This window comes from Heliconius melpomene, chromosome 1 (genome assembly GCF_056956725.1).
Source record: "Heliconius melpomene rosina isolate 202511_hmr_F chromosome 1, ASM5695672v1, whole genome shotgun sequence".
Taxonomy (NCBI): domain Eukaryota; kingdom Metazoa; phylum Arthropoda; class Insecta; order Lepidoptera; family Nymphalidae; genus Heliconius; species Heliconius melpomene.
This window is the reverse complement of record NC_140389.1, coordinates 16,717,220-16,737,830: the sequence shown is the minus strand read 5'-3', so window position 1 is coordinate 16,737,830 and position 20,611 is coordinate 16,717,220. Positions and strand designations below refer to the sequence as shown.

Genomic DNA, 20,611 nt, shown 5'->3' with positions numbered 1-20,611 from the left:
GAAACCACGTACTATCACGAAGTTACCGTCACTTACCTTATATCTAATCTCGTAAAAGTAGCATTTTCTTCAAATCTTTTATAAGACATATTTATACAAAACTAGAGGTTATCCTGGACTAGTAGAAAGACAGACAAAAATTTTAACATTGTTTATTTATATACTTATTGGTATCTTGTAAATAACTATATGCACTTGAAGTATGTTGAAATCACAAACAGATCCGAACAGATTTTATAATTTATATGTGTAGATAATGACAAAATTCAAAAAAAAATTCAAAATATTCTTTATTCAAATAAACTATAAAAGCACTTTTGAATCGTCGAATGTACATGTCAGCAAAAAGCTACCACCGGTTCGGAAGGCAGTTCTGCTGAGAAGAGCCGGCAAGAAACTCAACAGTTGCTCTTTTCAAAGTCAATGGTATATTTTACTATTACATTAGCTGGCAGCTGTCCTGCCTGACATTCAATAGACATTAATTCCATACATGTTTATCCTCTAAATATTCTTGAACAGTGTAATAAGCTTTACTTGTTAGAATATTTTTTACAGATATTTTAAATTTTGGTAGTGGCAAACTAAGAATACACTGCGGAATTTTATTATATACACGTATACTCAGCCCCATAAAAGATTTATTAACTTTTTGGAGGCGAAAACTAGGAGTAACAATCTTATCTTTATTTCTCGTTTCTATCGTATGACTGTCGCTATTTTTTCTATGACAATGTATATTTTGTCGGACAAAGAGAATATTATAGTATATAAATTGGGAAGCAACTGTAATAATACCTGCATCTTTGAAAACATCTCGCAGAGAATCTCGAGCTCTTAGATTATAAATATATCTCACGGCTCTTTTTTGGAGAATAAATATTGAATTGATATCTGAAGCACTGCCCCATAGCAGCATTCCATAAGATAAAATACTATGAAAGTAGCTAAAGTAGACTAGTCGGGCAGTTTCAACGTCCGTCATTTGTCTTACTTTCTTAATTGCGAACGCGGCAGAGCTGAGTTTATCTGCAAGTGCTTCCAGATGGGCGTTCCACTGGAGTTTGGAATCTATAGTAACACCTAAGAAAATAGCTGATTCCGACACATTAAGAGGTTCTCCTTTAATTATTAGATTAAAATTATGTTTTTTAACATTTGGTAAAGCAAACTCGATGCATTTCGTTTTTTTTGCATTTAACAATAGATTATTAACATCAAACCAACGAAGAATATGCGATAATGCACTATTCACTTCGTCATAGTTTATTTTATTTCTGTCAACTTTAAATATTAAAGAGGTATCATCCGCGAAAAGTACAATATCACATATGTTCTTCACATAAAAAGGCAGATCGTTAATATAAAGAAGAAATAAAAGGGGACCAAGTATAGATCCTTGTGGAACGCCCATCTTTAGGGGAGATCCAGATGATTTTACATTATTTATACTAACCTTCTGGATTCTTCGGTTTAGATATGAGGCAATAAGATCAAGAGCAGTATCCTGTATACCGTAATGATATAGTTTTAATAACAGAGTTTCATGGTCTACGCAATCAAAGGCTTTGGATAAATCACAAAACACTCCAATAGCATTCTGTGACTTCTCCCATGCGTCATAAATGTGCTTTAGGAGTGCAGCACCCGCATCCGTAGTGGACCTACCTTTGGTGAAACCATATTGCTCACTATGGAAACAATTGTTAATATTTAAGAAAATTGTACTACACTTTTGTAAAGCGGCACTATTTTACTACATTTCATTAAATCAGGAAAAGTACCGGATTCTACACAATTGTTAAAAATTAAAGCTAGATAAGGAGCAATATTAGGTATAATTGTTTTAAGAACTTTAACAGACATGCCCCATAGGTCACCAGTTTTCTTTAAATTAAGGCTTTTAAAAGTTTTAACTATTTCATCTGGTGACACATTCTTAAAACACAAAATATTAAAAAATAGAATAATACAATTTTTCATAATTTCCGACGTTACGCAGCCTACAATTCTGTCTTCTAAAATTTCTGTATACGTGCATTTGCTAAGCATGGCTCTACGGTAATGACAACGGGCCGGTTGTTTTCTAACATGAGGGTATTGGTGTTAGCCCTATGCCCTGGACTTTATAGCGACTCCGGAAAGGTAGGGAAAAGGGTACTCTGTCCTGAAACTACGTGGCTTGAGAGGAAGTCGACGGGAGGAAGTGCGCCTTATGCAGGACTCGAACCTCAGAGGGCCGGCCCTCGTCTCGCTTTGCCTTCCGCACGTGGTCGTCCTTAAAATCTTAGTTTTTTTTTCTATGGTTTTTTTTCCTATAAATAACAATTTTACAAACAATTTCAAACAACAAATTTAAAACTAAGGATTTAGCCAATTCGATATAATAGCTGTATAAAATAACTTTTTTACCAAGAAAGCAATTTTGTCGAACAAGATAATAATATGTTAAATCGACATAACTTTTTTATTTAGTTCCGTTTCTGAGATTAGCTAACAAACGCAAACACAAACAGACAAAAAATTAAAAATATTGGTTTTCCATTCTATTACATTGATAAATACCCAATGCTCCAATAATAGATATTCCGATAAATCTTCCATGTATAGACTGCGATCAATTACGATTTTAATATAAGTATAAATATAGATGTAAAAGATAAAGAACATTAGCTTCAAGGTATAATAATTAAAAAATGATAATAAATGAAATTAAATTTATAATTCTACGACACCTTTATATTATAATGTCACAGAAGGAGATAAGAAGTAAAATAATTTAACAAAAAACTTTATAAGCTCGAGGACAGTTATGGCGCAGGGGCACAGCATGTGACTGTAAACGAGACAGTGGGTGCGATTCCCTTTCGAGAAAATAAAATATTTCATTTTATATCTTCGCTCTAGTGTCAAGGCAAAGCGCGGCGCTAAGTTTCGCCACTGAACACGCAATGCTTCCAGAATTCGGCGAAAATTGGGAAACGGAAGTGTCTTAATGTGTAGAAATGTCTTAATACGATCACGTTCCCAGGTTCCGTTCCGAAGACATTCCGTTTCTCATTTTCCGTCGAATTCTGAAACAATTTGCGAGCTGAGCGGCTTAACTCAACGCCGCGCTGTAAATTTTAAATTATATATATGATATTATAGTAAATTGTAATTTATACATATTTTTTATATAAAATAAATGAAATTAACGTAAATAAAACCCGATTTGGCAATAAAAAAACATATTTAATTTATACCTGTCTAAATCACACAGCACTCTGCGACTTGAACAAATGAACAAAAAGTGTAATAAATTCAAAATTATATATCAATAATTACTTATAATATATAAATTTAAGTCGCAAAAGTTCAACGTCGAACCCACACCTACCGCTTTTAAAACCAAGTCTTTAATAAATCTTCAATAACACTTATTAAAAGTAACCAAAAATTTTAAGAAATTGTAAAAAAAAGGGCCACGTGATCTGTAATAATTGAAATTTATGACGTCACGTAATATTTTGGATATTTTTTATAAGAATTATTGAAAATACATCAATGAGCCAAGTTTCTGGACAATTTTGAAAAATGTTTTTAAAATAAAAAGAAACACTACTCTTTTGAATAAAAATAATTGTTATTACAATCAATAGTAAATACATATTTACGTTTAAATAAAATTGGCAATCACTTTTTTTTAAATCAAAATTAAATATCATTCAAAAATATATTACTTATAGAATAAAAGCAAAATAACGCAAATACAATTTTCTTTTTCAAATCTCATACATTGCAATAAGAAGTTTCTTCTAAAGCAAATAAATATGAAATTTGTATAAACATGTAATTTTTTTATGTGAAATCAATTATTCATAATAATTAAATAGGTCCTAAAGGAAACACTTAAAACGTACGGACAGACAAATACATATAAATAGTAATATATATATATAAATAGTAATATATATATATATATATATATATATACAATCATAGTAAATAATATTTTTTTATTGTCCAGATCACTCGAAACCTTTCCAACTATACTACAATCTTAACAACGGACAGAAGTCATTTCTGTTTTGACTTTTGTTCACATTGACTTGTAGTATAGTTAAGTTATTACGATAGTCGCTAGCGAATGCGTTATAAAAATTAGAAAAAGCCTTTACTTCAGAAAGCATAATAATACAAAACTTAAAAAATATATTAATTTGTTTATTTAAAATACACTGCAGTCGCTGTCGACTATACTATATTAGTGACGTCTATTTACTATCAAAACTTATATTTTGTCTTTGGGAGATTTTAGAACAATTTAAAAAAAGGTAAAAAAAAAGTAAAAAAACCAATTTTATGTTAAAATCATTTAAAAATCTATTAAATTACATCACATTTCTATAGTTTCTCTTTAGATAATTATACATTTTAGTCTTAGTTTTAAGCGAATCGAGACTTTTTACAAAGCAATTGTTTTTTTTTTAAATTAAGTGTCACATAGCCATCTGCTAATACATGCTTATGAAGTAAAAATAAAAAAATCTACAGATAATTCAATTTTACACACGTAAAGTTGAAATTATGATAATAATTGAAATTAAATGATTTAATTGATTATTTATTATATCTATTAAATTGGCTTTATAGATTTTTAACTGATCAATTATTAGAGAAGATCGATTTTAGAGCAAAAATATTTTATTTTTTTAATTATCTATTAATTATTATTTTAGTAAAATAAGGATATTAATCGAATTTAGATTTAGTTATGTGTTTGAGTTAGGAGTGTGTTTTTTGTTTACTTTACGCCTGTTTTAAAAAATATTATATCACTTTGTTACACCGAACTAAGCAAGTACCATATTTTAGTATGTTTAATATTAATAAAACAATAGAGTTTTTCTAACTTTTTCATTTAATAAAATTTCTTAAAATAAATCAGTTAAAAACCTACAAACATCTATAATAATGTCTTAAATGAATATTTATTATCTATACATAAAAAATGAAGGAACGACCATCCAATGTTGCCAACTTTGAGCAAAACCATTAGTTACCTACATAAATACCTTACAAAGTCCCTTCTATATAGAATGAATGAATGAATGAATAATTGAATGAACGATTGAAAGAAACAAATTAAAAGAATGTTATTGTATACTATTTTTTACTACGTACGTCGGACACCACGCTGTCTTGCAACGGTTTTCTGAAAAAGAAAAAATATCTTATAAATATATAGTTAAGCTGGTTGTGACTTCACTTGCTTGGGAAAGTAAAATGATATAACTTTTTTTATATAGGAACTGATTGAAATAAAACAAAACACAATAGTGAAAACTACATTTGAATCGATTAATCCGTTTCTTTAGAATAAAGTGTATAAATGCACAGACAACATTTTAAAAATATATCTTTCGCTCACATATTATTATATGTAGAGATATACTATAACGGCCTTAACATCCCAAACTCGCTGTCCTCCGACAGACTCTAAAGTATATAACTATTGCTTATTGTTTTATTTTGGCTTAGCGCACCCCATTTCTCACGCACTATATGACATCATGACATTGAGGATTGACCCAGTAGGAATCGGACCCACAACCGTCGGGTTTACGCTGAAACGATGCGACGCTCCATAATGACGACTGAGTAGCAACAGCACCATCACATTTCACTTACCACTTACCCCAACCGGGATCAGAACCCGCCACCACCTACATGGACAGGTATCCCCTGGCGGCGGAACGGCGGCGGCCAAGAAGGTACGCCACCAGCACCACCACCACGAGCCCGCCGAGCGCGCAACCCACAGCTATGGGGACCGCGTCGGGGACGTCGTCGCCACCGCATTCACGGGCTAGAAGAAAGAAACAAAAAACATTAAATTACGAGAAAAAATCACTTTTATAATACTACCAAATCTTTAAAATAAAGAAAGTATACAAATTATGATATTTCATTCTCTCAGCTATACTTTATAATAACGCCTATAGCAGTCGATCGTCAAACTGCGACTTGGAGTTACGCGACTAAAGACGCAATGTCTCAAATTCTTGATGAAAAGTGGAGTACGAAGTGTTTCAACACTAGGTTTTCTTTACCAACACTGAAAATAAACTGATAGGGTGAAATAATAAATTTATAGAAAAAATATAAAGTATAAGCCTTCAATATATCCCACACAATGTTATGTATAAATTAGCTTATCACAGACATGTACATCATGTGCGATATAAGCTCAAGGGCAACCTAACACTAGCTTAGATAGAATAAACAATGCTACATTGTTGAAATAGTTAAAATAAATAAACACAAAAATAGTAAATCTACATACTAAAAAGCAGTACATATTACAAATCCACATTGCACGAATCAGTTTATAATCCGTAATTAATGCCGTATCACATACCAGGGTACACAGAGGGAATCTAGTGTTAAGACACTCGTTTCTCACTTTCCGCCGTATTCTTGACGCGTTGTTCGTTGAGTTACAAAACTCAACGCCGTGCTTTGCCTCGTTATGAGACCAAGAAAATTAACATATAAAATATATTATATGCGATGCGCATGGGAATCGAACTCACAACCGTCGTATATATGGACATTCGTCCCCCAGTACGGCAGCCTCAACAGATCTAAAAAAACCGATCTGAAAATTAGCTAATTAATGCTTTTTACTTTGCTCTTTCACTAGCCCATAGATTTAGGTTCAAGCCATACATTACAAAGAAAATTAAAAATTAATGGCTTTTACTACAAAAAAAAAACATAATGAAACCATCATGTTGCGTCTGCCTGTACCCGCGGCAGTTATGATTTCTATTCCCACTCGGAATAATTATTTATTTAACAATTTTCATTTTCCCGCTTGTATTAATAAATGACATTATTTCAACATAATTATGAAATAATGAATAATTTTCATTTACATATTAGCAATGCACAACAGCTCACACAGCCATGACTAACGGTCATTATGGAGCCCTTATCACAACAGACGCTATTGATAAGGGAACGCAATGTTTATTTAAACACACATTTATATTAGTTATTAATAAATATCACATTATATTGAACCTCAAACCATCTGTTTACTTGTGGTGTCAATATTATTATATTGAAAATTTATATCTACATATACTACTATTTTGTGAACGTCCCATAAAAATCAGTTAAGCAGTTCGGATAAACAGAAAGACAAACAGACAAACATTTTAAATTAAGTTTTAGTATCGTGTAAATAACTGTATCCACTTGAAAAAACACGGTTATTTTGAAATCAGTCAGCAACTTAAGAAGTGTCACACTTTAATTGTTAATGTCAATTTTATTTATTTATACTCATGTACAATTACTTGTACAGATGTAAAATACAAAATCCGAGCAATTTTACATTTACTTTATTTTTGAATGTATTTACGGAAACTGGAAAATAAAACGAATGTATTATGAGTCTTTCTTAAAAAAGCCTTACTCATACCTCACTTTACGCTTATTGGACAATTTTATATAAAAAAAAAATATCGTCCGAATACACTACTACACTACTACTGAAACTGGGACCTTTATCATATAATCAATTATATTTATTTAAATAATTATATTGAAATTGTACAAAATGCACAAAATAAATGAGATAAGAAACTGAAATAAAATTATAAAATTATTAGCTACATACGAATAGTTATAATTTTAATATGAAATATGAAACAATTTTTCTTTTAGATGACATTTACTTCTAAAACAAAAAATATAGACGCTGTCGAAATGCTGTTTCTAAATTTATACATCATAATATGACACATAGACCACAATTTATGTAAACAAGCGTTAAAAGATATATAAAAATACTTACCAGCACTAAACTTATTAGTAGACGTGGTTCTAAACGCCTCCTCTTGCAATTGTGAGAGTGTGACATTACCCGCCACGCTCGTCTCCGATCCAAGCTTGAGGAGTGTGGGTGCGCCACACCTGTACGACTGGAACAGTGATGTCCTCCATGCCTCGCCGTAAGTGAATAAAACTGGTGATTTCGAAGCTGGAAATTTAGAATTTAGAAAGAATTATTGGGTAATTTTATGTTGTTATGTCATGGGGGTCACATCACACTAGTTTTGTTTTAATTGTCAAAAAGAAACTAGCGGGTTGTCATTATTTCCAATGTTACGTTACATAATACCTGACCTTCGAGTACCTGTGTTGTCTCTTCTGACCTTCCTCCATTATCATCAATAACAATATTGATACGTAACAGATTTTTTAGTTACGGCACCTCATTCACATTGAGACACTCCCTGCACCCACTTTCAGCCGAATTCTGGCGGCATTGCGTGTTGAATGGCGAAACTTAAGCCTGCCTGCCTCGTCACTAAAGCGAAGAAATGAAAATATTGAATATTTCATTTCCTCGAGTGGGTATGGGTACCCACAACTGTCGCGTTCCAGTCGCACTCTTGTGCTCCTGTGCCACGACGTTGATTAACAAAACATTTTCAAGAAAAATATATCTCTGTAATATCTACCATTACCTAATATAAAATCGTTAATAATCCGCTTCTTAACCCACTTAGTTGTTGGAAATAGAAAGCGCAAAATATAAAAAGGAAAAAATTCCCACGATTACGGAGCGCTAAATTATATAAGAGTTGCCAGTCTTACATTGTTCAATTTTAATAAAACTAGTGCTTTTCTTCATACTACAAGTATCTATTATTTGTAGAATCTTACTTTGAAAAAGAAAATAAAATAAAAATATTTTTTTAGCAAGCTAGGTTTGAACCCGCGCCTTTTAGAACACGAAAAGGTAAAAGACGTTATGTTAGCAATAGTTTTCAATATAATATTTAATTCGCGGGTATCAAACTTATGACCTTTACAATGACAAACAAGAAGAAAAGTTAGCATTTCATAACAACCAGACAATCCCCCACACGAGATAAGTGGCTTGCGGTCATAAAACCAATCAATTTACTAATCCAAACCGTCGGTCGATGGTCGTGTAACGATGCTATATAGAAGCCCTATTTTATTTCACTATTCAATTCTTTTGTTACTATTTAATGCTTCGGTGTAATACTAAAAAACAATTATTTCATGTAAAAAGATTCTGCTTCTGTTCTGACGGTCCATTTACTCACAGTTCATGTGAAACCGCTTCTTCATACGAAGTTTGTAAAAAAATTTCATTTATTTATTTAAAAAAATATTTTACCAACAACAGCTACTATAAAAAAATTATAACACGTGAAATAAAAAATTAATTATATTTTAAATGTACAATGGACATTAAAAAATGCTAACCTATCCATGAACGATTCACGGATGTAAATAAACGGTAATATCGATATATTATAACGCTATCGTGGACCAGCTGGATTCACCAGGAATTCCAATAGGCGCTGGTTCATTACTATTCCAATTTGTATATCATCACTGTGTATAAGCGTCATTAAGCCTTAGATAAAAATAAATAAATCACGAACTCACTCGTATTAGGCAACGATTCAGGCTCAATCAAGACGGTGATATTCTTCACGGCATACGTTTTAGTGGTGTCGTTGGCTTGGAACACGAACTGCATGTTGTTGTAGGTGGCGCTGGTGGCGTTGGTGGCGTTGCTTGCCGGCCAGGCCAGCTTGATCCATTGTTCGAGCTCACCGCAGGCGCCGCCGATGACCGTGGCGTTCTTTGGTACATTGATAAGAACATCTGCTAGAGATGTTGCTGAAAGAAAACACGAAATATTATATTAATCTAAATGTTATAAAACAAAAAATTCGCTGAGAGAAGAACGGATGCAAGTGCCTTGCTATATCCGTTCCTGGAAACCTCCCGGACGCTCAATGAAGCACTGGTTGGATGTCGTGATGCAGGACATGAGAGCTAATGGTCTAACCACCGAGGACGCAAAAGACCGTGCAAAGTGGAATAGGTTGAGTAGGAAGGCAGACCCTGGCAATAGCCGGGATTAATGCCAGGAGGAAGAGGAGTTATAAAATAAAAAAAAATAGTTTCGTGTCATTCATATCTGCATTTTCCGCTTTCAAATTTAAAGCCCACACCAGGTATCTATACATATAATCATACACGATATAATGACTGGTCATCATAGATAATATTCGGGAAATCATTTTCCTTCACGTAAGTTATCAGAACGAGAAAAGAAAAATGATTTCCCCCGAGTAGCGAGCGAGACCAAATTCAAAACAATCCCATTTAAAATTAGATAACGACTTCCCACTACGCCAATACGCTTCCTTTATATCGTTGAAACACCAAATCTACGATAATACAAGTAATAAATCTTGTTAGTACAAGTTATATAACGGCATTCTTAAACCATTGTAAGTCTACTTAAGTAATGACTAACAACTATTACTTAAAATAGGTTTTTAAGTATCTTATTATTAAGGTATAAAAAATCTATTCAAAGTAATGAAAAATGAAGTAAAAACATAGTTTTGAGTACAAGGCTAACGACACTGAAAGTAATTGTCATTTCTAACTTATTTAATGATTGCAGTAATATTATTGAAGATTTCTATTTTAGATATTAAATTAGTAATATAAATTATCTATCTCTCTCACAAAATGTTATAAGCCTTATATATTATTGTAGCCTGTATAACAAGAAACAGCTAGTTTAGTTTTTCTTCCAACAAACAAATAATGGACTAGTAGTATTAGCAGTTCGTGCTTGAAGCCATATTTTTTATCAGCATAAATAGCAAAGTATGATAAATATATGATAAATAAGTTATTATTATGAAACTTATAATCCTAACAATTTGTGAACCGAATGAATAAGTGAAGTTTTTAACATTCTATGTTATATAAAAGCACGTAGGTAGGGGAATTGTGCTCAAGATGGCATACTATGATAAGATGACACACTACCAATATTGATGAAACTATTAGCGCTAAGTGCGATCTTGTGACGTTTTAGAGAGTGTCTGTAGATGCAGCTAGTGCTTAAATTCAGTATGGCTGAAAGTGAATGCAGATGGGCAAGTAATTTATGTTTTCGTTAATTTCAATTGCAACAAATTTTTCTTTCGCTTTTGCTTGATGGTGAAAAGACATGTAAGATAAAGATTTTCTATTTGAACTAATTATAAATGTAAAATAGGAATATTATATGACACAACTTACGCTAAAAGCGCATCCTAACCTATAAACTTTCGTCACAACGGTTAAAATTAAATTCATATATCTATTGGGTAAGATGACATACATAACGTGAGTATAAGATGGCATACTATCTTACCCTTATAAATAGAATCGATATATTTTTTTGCTTTACCTACAAAATGCCTGGCAATTACAAACGAATATATATTGGTCACAAGAAGACATGGATAAGGCTGCTAAAACAAGAGCAGTCAATAGCCGCAAGTGACGAAGCTTATTTCCCTTTTGGAAAAGGAAGTGACTGATAACGGAATCCCACCTCATAAAATTTGCGACATGTATGAATCTGGCCTTAATACTATATAAAAGCCCCCCAGCAAAGAAGAAACTATTTATTTGTGAACTATGCTCGACAAATAATGATGGCGTTTTTATGCCACATACTAAGTATGTCATTTTACCCTGTAGATATATCGTCTTACACTGGTCGACCTAAGTGCGATTTTTGTTTGTTTTTATGATGTTTGAAAGATGATTGTTCTGAAACTAAAATAATTTCGTTGATTATGAAATATATAATAGTATACGCAATATGCTGTTCTCAGATGACTTTATTTATTTGAAATATTTGTCTTCAAACAAAAAGTATGTCATCTTAAGCACAATTCCCCTATGCCTATGTAATTATAAAAAGATTATGTATGTACTTACTGTTTTTTTTATAGTTTCTCGCTACAGCGTGAAACTAAAAAAAAAGCGAGGTACATTTCGCATAAAACAAGGTATGCGAAGGGAACCTGGGAACCTAATATTAAGACTCCGTTCCTAATAAGGCATATTTCCTTTCTCCACCTTCCGCCGAATTGTGGGTTCAGTGGTGGAACGTATTTTGCTTGGCACTGATTTGAGACATTTCATGTAGAGTGAAAATATTTTTGTGTTTACCAGAGATGCTGAAAATAATGAATTGCCCCAATGGATATCGAAGCCACGACTATCGTGTATACGCCAGATGCTAATATATTTGGTTTCACCACTTAATTTATAGTGAAAACAAAAAAAGCGGAGAGCGGAGTAATATGACATACCTCCACACCAAAAAAATATTTAAAAAAAAAAGACGTTTTCATATAATGTAGTTACATTTCAATGTCACAAGTAGATACTTCAAAGTGTAAGTGTAATATTATACTCGCTGAATCAATACAAATAACTGCACTGGAAGCGCGTCATAATGACTCATAGCGAGTTGCTTACATAGATATTATTACAGAAAATACATTATAATTTTGTTAGCTTTACGCGTTATCCCTCACGTAGCAGGATTAGGCAGAGGGAACCTGGGGAACTGGTCTTAAGACACATCGTTCTTATTAAAACTGAGGCTTTTTCGTTCCCCACTTTGTCATTTTTTTCTCTAAATAAGTCAGCTCCACGTATCTTGTAGCAGAGGCAGAGGGAACCTAGCCGAATTCTGGAGACATTGGATTGAGTGGCGGAACTCAACGCCGCGCTTTTGCCTCAAAACAAACGAAGAAATGGAAATATATATTAAAATAAATATATCACCTCCTCGAGTGGGGATTGAACCCACAACCAATCGGTTTTACAATAAGACTTTGTGCCCCTCCACCACGACTGGCCTCAAAATCATTTAATTTAATAAGAGATAAAACTAGACACTCCTGCTTATAAAATGTAAAAAAATAAAAAGGCTCAGAAAGCGGCGTGCGTTCAAACGTTTTCTTGGGAAAAAAATCTTAATTTCAGAATTTTCTTATACATACGTAACCCTGAGTGGTTGTATAAAATCTAACATATCTACCTACAGTTTATACATTTATGACAGAGTTGATATAAAAAAACAAAATATATACGCGCTAAAATCATAACCCTTCCGTTTGGCGTTGCAGCCGGGTAAAACAATACCTATCACAGTATATGAACAAAAAATAGATAAAATTGTTTCATTTCAACAATTTCTAGCAACGACTAACAATCTGTACTTACATTTTATTCTACCTTTAAAACGTTTATAGCGGTAACATTATTAAAAGATATTTTTAGAAAAGCTTTGTATTTTTCCAAGGTTTAAGTTTGAGGTATTTCACAATGCACGAACTGTGAACACAAAGGAACATTTTTAATGGCATTAATATAATGTTTTCACTAGTTACCTATAGCGCAGTTGGCATGTGTTTGGTAAGGCGATGGGTGTGGGTTCGATAACATTCATATGACTTATAGACAACAAGGAAGTAATGTTCCTTAAATTAGTCGGTAGTGATGAACAACTCATGAATAAAATTAAACCTTTAAGTCTTATTCCCTTCCTCCCTCGCTACACAAATTGATATTTGCAGTTATATCTAAATGCATATACTTCAACATGATATTTGATAAATTAATGAAACGAAAATATATGTTTAAAAGGTTATTTCCATCTATATTTAACAGTTGAAAACAGTGATCAACATGAAGTGCACTCAGTTGGTCTCTCATTAGCCCGACCTAGATATGTCGCCTGAAGTAACGACTGCTGCAGTGTCTGGAGGACTGGAGGAAAACTCCTTAAAACGTCTTGAATATTTAGTGATTATGAAAGACATCTGTATTTTTGTGTGAAAATGTTTAAATATACAATAAAACATATAATAGTTGGAATAATTAATTCCGCTTTGTCGTACTATTTTCCGTCCTTGGTTGAGTGAAGAAAGTCAAAACCATACTTTGTGTAAGAACGATTAAAATAATAAAATAATGGCTTCTTTTAGTAATAATAATTTTGAAATTGACATTCATTTTAAATATTTTCCGCCTTCCGTCCGAATTCTACACATTGCGTGTTCAGTTGCAACTCCACGGCTACTAATATTTTTGTCATTGGGATCAAACCCATGACCTGCGACTTAACTAACACACACTAACTTGAGGTCGTCGTGGCGCAGCGACACAAGGGTGAGGGTCTCTACATTTCCTGCCCCGGAATACGGGGTGAGGTTGAAAAAAAATTATAATAAAAAAACTAAATAATACGCTTTTGGAATTATATCTCATTTTACTAGAAACACAGAATTTATATGATAAATATATTGAACATGACTAGGTACCTACAGTAAGCTGTGCAGTCTGGCAGGGACCCAACTAGGTTCTTAACTAAATCAATATTCACCTCCGGACTATTGTACATCTAGATAAATGTATATTGCTTTCACAACAGACAACAGTGTCTTTACACTAGGTTCCCTCTGCCTACCCTGCTGTGTGCGGGATATAGCGTGAAGCTGACGAAGTTTTGTAGGTACCTCTACTCCGTATACGTTACGAACAATGTGTCAAGATATATTATATTTTTGTTAGCTTCACGCACTCCCGCACAAAGCACGGTAGGCCGAGGGTACTTAGTATTAGGACACTTCCTTCCTATTAGAACACTTCTGTTCCCCACTTCCCGCCGAATTTCTGAAAATTTTCTGAGCGAAGAAATGACAATATTACATATTTTATCCCTTCCGAGTGGGAATAGAACCTACAACAGTCGCGTTAATAGTTCCACACTTACGCCCGTGTGTCACGACAACTCCGTATAATATTTATGAAATTTAAAAATAGATTCGCTGCATAAATTTATATTTAAACAATTAGTTTCTTTTCATTATGTTTATTGACATTTTAAATGTTGGCGGTAATTTTATCTGTATTAAATTACAACAATTGTACACCATATTTATCTATGTAGGTACTTTATTATATGAAGTCGTAAAAAAAATTAAAATATTTTTTTAGCTTAACGCTGTATCCCGCATGTAGCAGGGTAGGCAGAGGGAGGCTAGTGTTAAGACACTCCGCTACTCTACTTTCACTTTTTTCTCCGGTGAGATTTGAATCCGCACCTATCTACAAAACGTTCAAATATCGATATACCTTTAAAAATATCTAACCCTTTATATAAATATTTATCATGTTGCATACTTAGATTAAATCGCGGCTACCGATAAGGGAGCTAATATAATAACAATAAAACGTGACACTTCCTTTGCAATTCAAAACTCTGTTATCGCAATTCAATTAATAATATCTTAGTGTTTTAGTTTAAACCTGCGAAACGCCCGATAGAGCACGTCTTTGTATTTTTTTCTTAGTAAAATTAAATTAAATCGCTTCACGTTTTTTCCCGCACAGCAGGATAACTAGTGTGAATCTAATGTTAATACACAATTTTTTCACTTTTCGCCCGAATTCAAGACATTACTTTGAAAGCGCAGCGTTGTGTTCCGCCACTCAACATGCATTGCGTCGACAAGCGGTGAATGGAGTGTCTTAATTCTACGCCCCCATAAGTAGGATAGGCATTACGCGTGAAGCGAGAAGAAAACTACACCGTGCGAAAATCAAACTCCCGACTATCTTACTTATATACTTGGTGGAATATATTACCATTAGTTAATTGATATTATGTATATATACGTCAAGTATATAAATTATAATTTTATTTCCATAAAATATAATTAGATCTAACAGGAAAACAACTGATAATAGCATAACGAACAAAGTATAAAGGCAAATGTAATTTTGTAAAGCACAGTGACTATACAGTGTAATGAAATGTAATAGTAGTGCATAATGGGGAACGGAAGTGTCTTAACAGTGGGTTCCCTGGTTTCCCTGCTATGTGAGGAATCCAGCGTGACACTCAAAAATGTATTCATTGCAAACTTGAAAATTATATTGATAAATGAAATAAGTACCTCTATCACATAAAAATAAAAAAAATAATATAAAACAAGTAATCTGATATAATATAATCAATTTTTTTTTTCGGTTTATGAAAATATACACATATTTTCAACAATTCATGCTACTAAATTATAACATTATAGGTACTATAAAAAGCCGTTACTTTAATCATAATCATTTTTTCCCACTAATTAACAAAAGTTTATAAATAAATGAATTGAAAGTATGTAAGTTTCTATGTGAACAGCACATACAACTAATAAACAAACCAGCATTGTCTAGTCTTTCTAGTAGTAGTGTGGTATAGTCTTTCTAAATCAACGTTTGTATCGCAAAATCGAGGAACAGACTTTAGTTTCGTGCTATGTTTGGATTTTAGTAAGGTATCTGTTACAATGGCCTTGTGTATGTTAATTAATAAGTAAATAATCATATGAGAGTTACTTAAAAGAAATATTATTAAGTGATAATAAAAAAAGTCTTGGATGAATGACCAAAATACCAACACAGAAAGATATTAGGATTCAAGATCCAAAACTAGATTATTCTAGAAAGTTCTAGTATTTACTCTTTTTCTCCTGTACTTAAGACATTTGTTACTCAGTATAAAGTTACGCAATATGTCTGTCAATCTAAAATTGTCATGCAACACACTGAAAAACACAAAAAGATTGTCTTAAAGAAATATTAAATTATACAGGGTGATTGGTAAATAAATAGACAAATTAATACAGTTTATAGAGCAGGTAATTTCCAACCACGTTTATGCCCTATAAGCCATGACGTGAAATTTTACCGTTTCCGAGATATTATTATAGATAAAAATGGTTGGAAATTATCTCCTCTATCATCTGTATCAATGCCTATCTACCAATCACCTATATAATATTAGAACATCAAGATATGCAGAAAGTACGGAATGAAAAATCCTACCATTGTTTACATTCTGACCATTTGAAAGGCAAAATGTCAGGCCTATATCACATTTAATTTAAAAAATTCGTAAATTCTACCTTCAATACTAAAGTTATAAAGTATAAAAAAATGTTTCGTTAAACCTGCGAATCTCCCACTATATCTTCAGATGACCAGAGCGCTTAGAACAAATAGGTATGTACAGTCATGCATATTTAAACTGTCATAATGGCATCTAAAGCAAGCATTAAAAGCTGTTGAATAAAGGGACGATAAAAGTTACGATATAGTGAATAAAAGGATCCATTGTACTGCGTGTGTGCAACAAAGAACAGTTATGTAGCATCACAGAAGCTTATCAGTGGGAGGAAATTCATTTTACTATGAAAAAGAGGCGTGTTACTTTAAACACGACAAGTTGTTGATTCGATCCCACTCGAGGAAATGAAATATTTAATATTTTCATTTCATCTGTATCTTAATTTACTTCGACACCAGGCTGGCGAGGCAAATCGCGGCGTTGAATTCCGCCATTTAATTTCCGCAATGTCTCCGGAATTCAGCGGAAATTAGGGAACGGAGTGTCTTACGTTCCCTTTGCCTACCCTGCTGTGTGTGTGGGATACAGCGTGAAGCTAAAAATATAGAAAACTTTACTCACCACATATTCATAAAAAATATATAAAAAATCTAAATGTTATCACGCGATAAGATAAGATTTACTATAAATACTTTTAAAGTGTTAATTATAAGAGACATGGCATATACTTAAAAAGTAAAGGCCGCATAAAAGTGCATGTTATATTCAAATTTTAATTCAATTTATATATGTAATTGTACATAATTTAGAAGTAAATTTCACTCATAAATATTCAAATTTATTAAAGATATTTAATTGTAAACAAAATGGAATATTATAACAAACCTTAATAATTAAGAGGAAAAAAGATAGACGAGAGAATGTCACCGCTATGGCGCAGTTGAGGCATTTCATACTAAACGATACTCTCATAATGGGACAAGGGGATTTACATATTAATATTAAAATGTCACACAAATTGTGTAATATTAATGATTATTATATAAATATATAATTTAATGGTGAACATGAAGATTATTTACTTTTACGAAAAGCAAATTCAAAAGATTTTTTTTTAAAACAAAATATAAGTTCTAAAGAAATTGAAAAAGAAGTAATTATTTTAAATATTAGATACTATTTAATTACATAACAAGTCATTAGTCAAATTAGTGTCATTGCAATATAATATTAACTTTAGCTTTTTTAATAAGCCATTAATTTTATTCCAGGAAAGGAAAATATATAATTTTTTTAATAAATGCCACCCCGTCATATTTGATACTTTTTTCAATGAAATGTGTCTTGCTAACATTGTAAATAAGTTTCATATTTTACAGCAGGTAAATATAGAAAGCAGGAACTCATTGTTAAAACTTTCATTTCACTCTACATTTTCTACTTGAACTTATAACACTGCATATGGAGTAGCAGATATGAAAGAATTGATCTATTAAAAGCAAAGAATTGAAAATATTCTTTCTTCATAATGGAGATAGAATGTATAACTGTTATGTTTTCAGCCAGATCATGCCTTACTGTATCACAAAGACCTTGTGCAAATATAATATGATAAACCTTGTATCCTACCACTAAGTGAATTTCTGTCTATTCTGCTGTATAAGAGAGATAAATAAAGTAGAAAAATAATAATATAGACATTTGACAAGAACATCTTCTAAAAAAGCATGATCATACAAAAAATGTCAGAAAAACAAATAAATGAGAATGCCGCTGCTCTCGTAAAACATCAGAGATGCACAAGAAAAAATTTTTTAAATTTATAATCTTTAAATATAAATCAATAAAAAAAAACTGCAAGATTAGTCAAGTAGATCATCTGCTCATTATAATATTCACATAATAGCAACGCTGTAATTAGATTATGACTATATTAGCATAATGAATGTTTTATAATAAATTAAAAATTAAATAAAAATTCATTTTCAATTCAAATTCATCTCTCAATTTTTAGCTTAGGCATAGAACTGGTGTGAAGAAATGTGCCACACACAAGACCATTGCCAAAGTACCATATAGTTTTGAAGATATTACATATTGAGTGACCATAATTCAAAGTTGCTCTTTGACTTGGTACCAGAAAGTGCAAATAATGGGAAATATGGGAATAAAATCCACAACCATTGCATTCAAGTCATAAAATGTTATCTCAAGATATTAACTTGCTAAGCAAATACTTCTTTCCATTCTATTTAAATATATTGAAATTACCTAAATACTATTATAATAAATAGAAGTCTGCGTAATAGAATACAGCATTGGAACTGTAAATGTGACAATTCATTTTTCAACTGTCAGTGCGGAAATAAATAAAGATAATAAATAAAATAAACACTTACATGAATTCACCATTTTAGTGTAAGTGACCTTCAGCTGTGCAGCAAACTGGATGAGGATGCAAGTAACATTGCTTGAATTGGTATATGACCATGATCCTTGTTCTGGTGCAGGCACAGGGACAGGGGCAGGGGCTGGAGCTGGTGCTGGAGATGGGGTCGGTGCAGGGGTTGGTTTAGGAGTTGGGGGTGGAGTGGGCTCAGGAGTTGGTGCCGGAGTAGGCTTAGGAGTCGGAGCAGGAGTCGGTTTAGGCGTCGGAGCAGGAGTCGGTTTAGGCGTCGGAGCAGGAGTCGGTTTAGGCGTCGGAGCCGGAGTCGGTTTAGGGGTTGGGTCAGTTGCTGGAATCTCCGTAGGCTTCTCAGTCGTAGGTAGCGGAGTTTCCGCCTCGGATGATTGTGGAGCCACTGATATGGTGTACGGCTTTTCTGTTGTCACACCTCCTTGTCCTAAAGCAGAATTCATTCAATGGATAAATAATCAGGGTAGTTAAATAATTCTTTGTTCTCAAATGCGTGACACGGATGAAAAATGAAAAAAAACTGCGAGGTACGCGATAAGCAACAAAGAGATTACCAATAGGTATTTGTTAATATAATGCAACACTTACCAATTAACGCTAAACTGCATAAAACTGCGGCAAACAAACAATACCTTAATCGAGTCATTTTGAAATTAAAGCTGTTTTATTATCGGTATATTCGCGAACAATCTCACAAGTACGTAGCAAATAAATGAATTTGTAAGAATCGAATACTAGAGCAGACAGATTAATGTCACCTTATTTCACTTATAGACAGCTGAGACTGGGTTACCAGTTAAAATATAACGAAAAAATGTTTGTTATATCATAGATAAGAAATATGAAACAAAATATCAAAAAATATATAGAATCTATATATTTCATAATCTAGCACGGTAAAATTAAGTATGATTCTTAAAAAGTTTTTTTTTAAATATAAATTCTTAATTTTTAATATATTTTCAAAAAAATCAAATTATTAATAGTAATACTTATAAATGAATACTCTTTGCTAATATTTTATTTTATCTCTTTCATTTGTACTTGTTCTGAGCGTAATAACTATACTTAACCTTAATTCGTTTTACAAAACGTAGTACATTACTGTTTTGGCGGGTAAATGAAAAAAAGTATTTTTATTTCATTAATTTAGGTTAAGTATTTATTATTCTTTTTTCATAAATGATTTGTATTCTTAGAAAGCATAGTTAAATTTGAAACGTTGAAGTGTTTTGAATTAGGTACTTAGCTAATAAATAATAATTATCAGAAATTCACGGGTAATTTTATAATTATCTTTAATTTTATAATTGGCATTATCTTCAATTTTTAAATATTTTTTACACATGGTATTTATTATCTGGGTAAGTATCAAA

At 32.3% G+C, this 20,611-nt stretch overlaps 1 protein-coding gene across 2 annotated transcripts; it reads right to left on the bottom strand.

Annotated features, from left to right (window-relative positions):
- Nucleotides 1-3,213: 3,213 nt before the first annotated feature.
- Nucleotides 3,214-20,045, bottom strand: LOC146541801 (lysosome-associated membrane glycoprotein 1-like). Of its 2 annotated transcripts, none has more exons than XM_085192854.1 (6): nt 19,824-20,045; nt 19,219-19,662; nt 9,484-9,720; nt 7,850-8,035; nt 5,674-5,851; nt 3,214-5,197 (listed from the first exon to the last, which is right to left on the bottom strand). In XM_085192854.1, exons 1-5 carry the CDS (start codon nt 19,879-19,881, stop codon nt 5,709-5,711), a joined length of 1,068 nt encoding a protein of 355 aa, XP_085048980.1. In that variant the 5' UTR covers nt 19,882-20,045; the 3' UTR covers nt 3,214-5,197; nt 5,674-5,708. The 2 variants fall into 2 exon arrangements, with proteins under 2 accessions (XP_085048980.1, XP_085048972.1); XM_085192846.1 differs by having other exon boundaries at nt 5,681-5,851.
- Between the last annotated feature and the right edge of the window lie 566 nt (nt 20,046-20,611).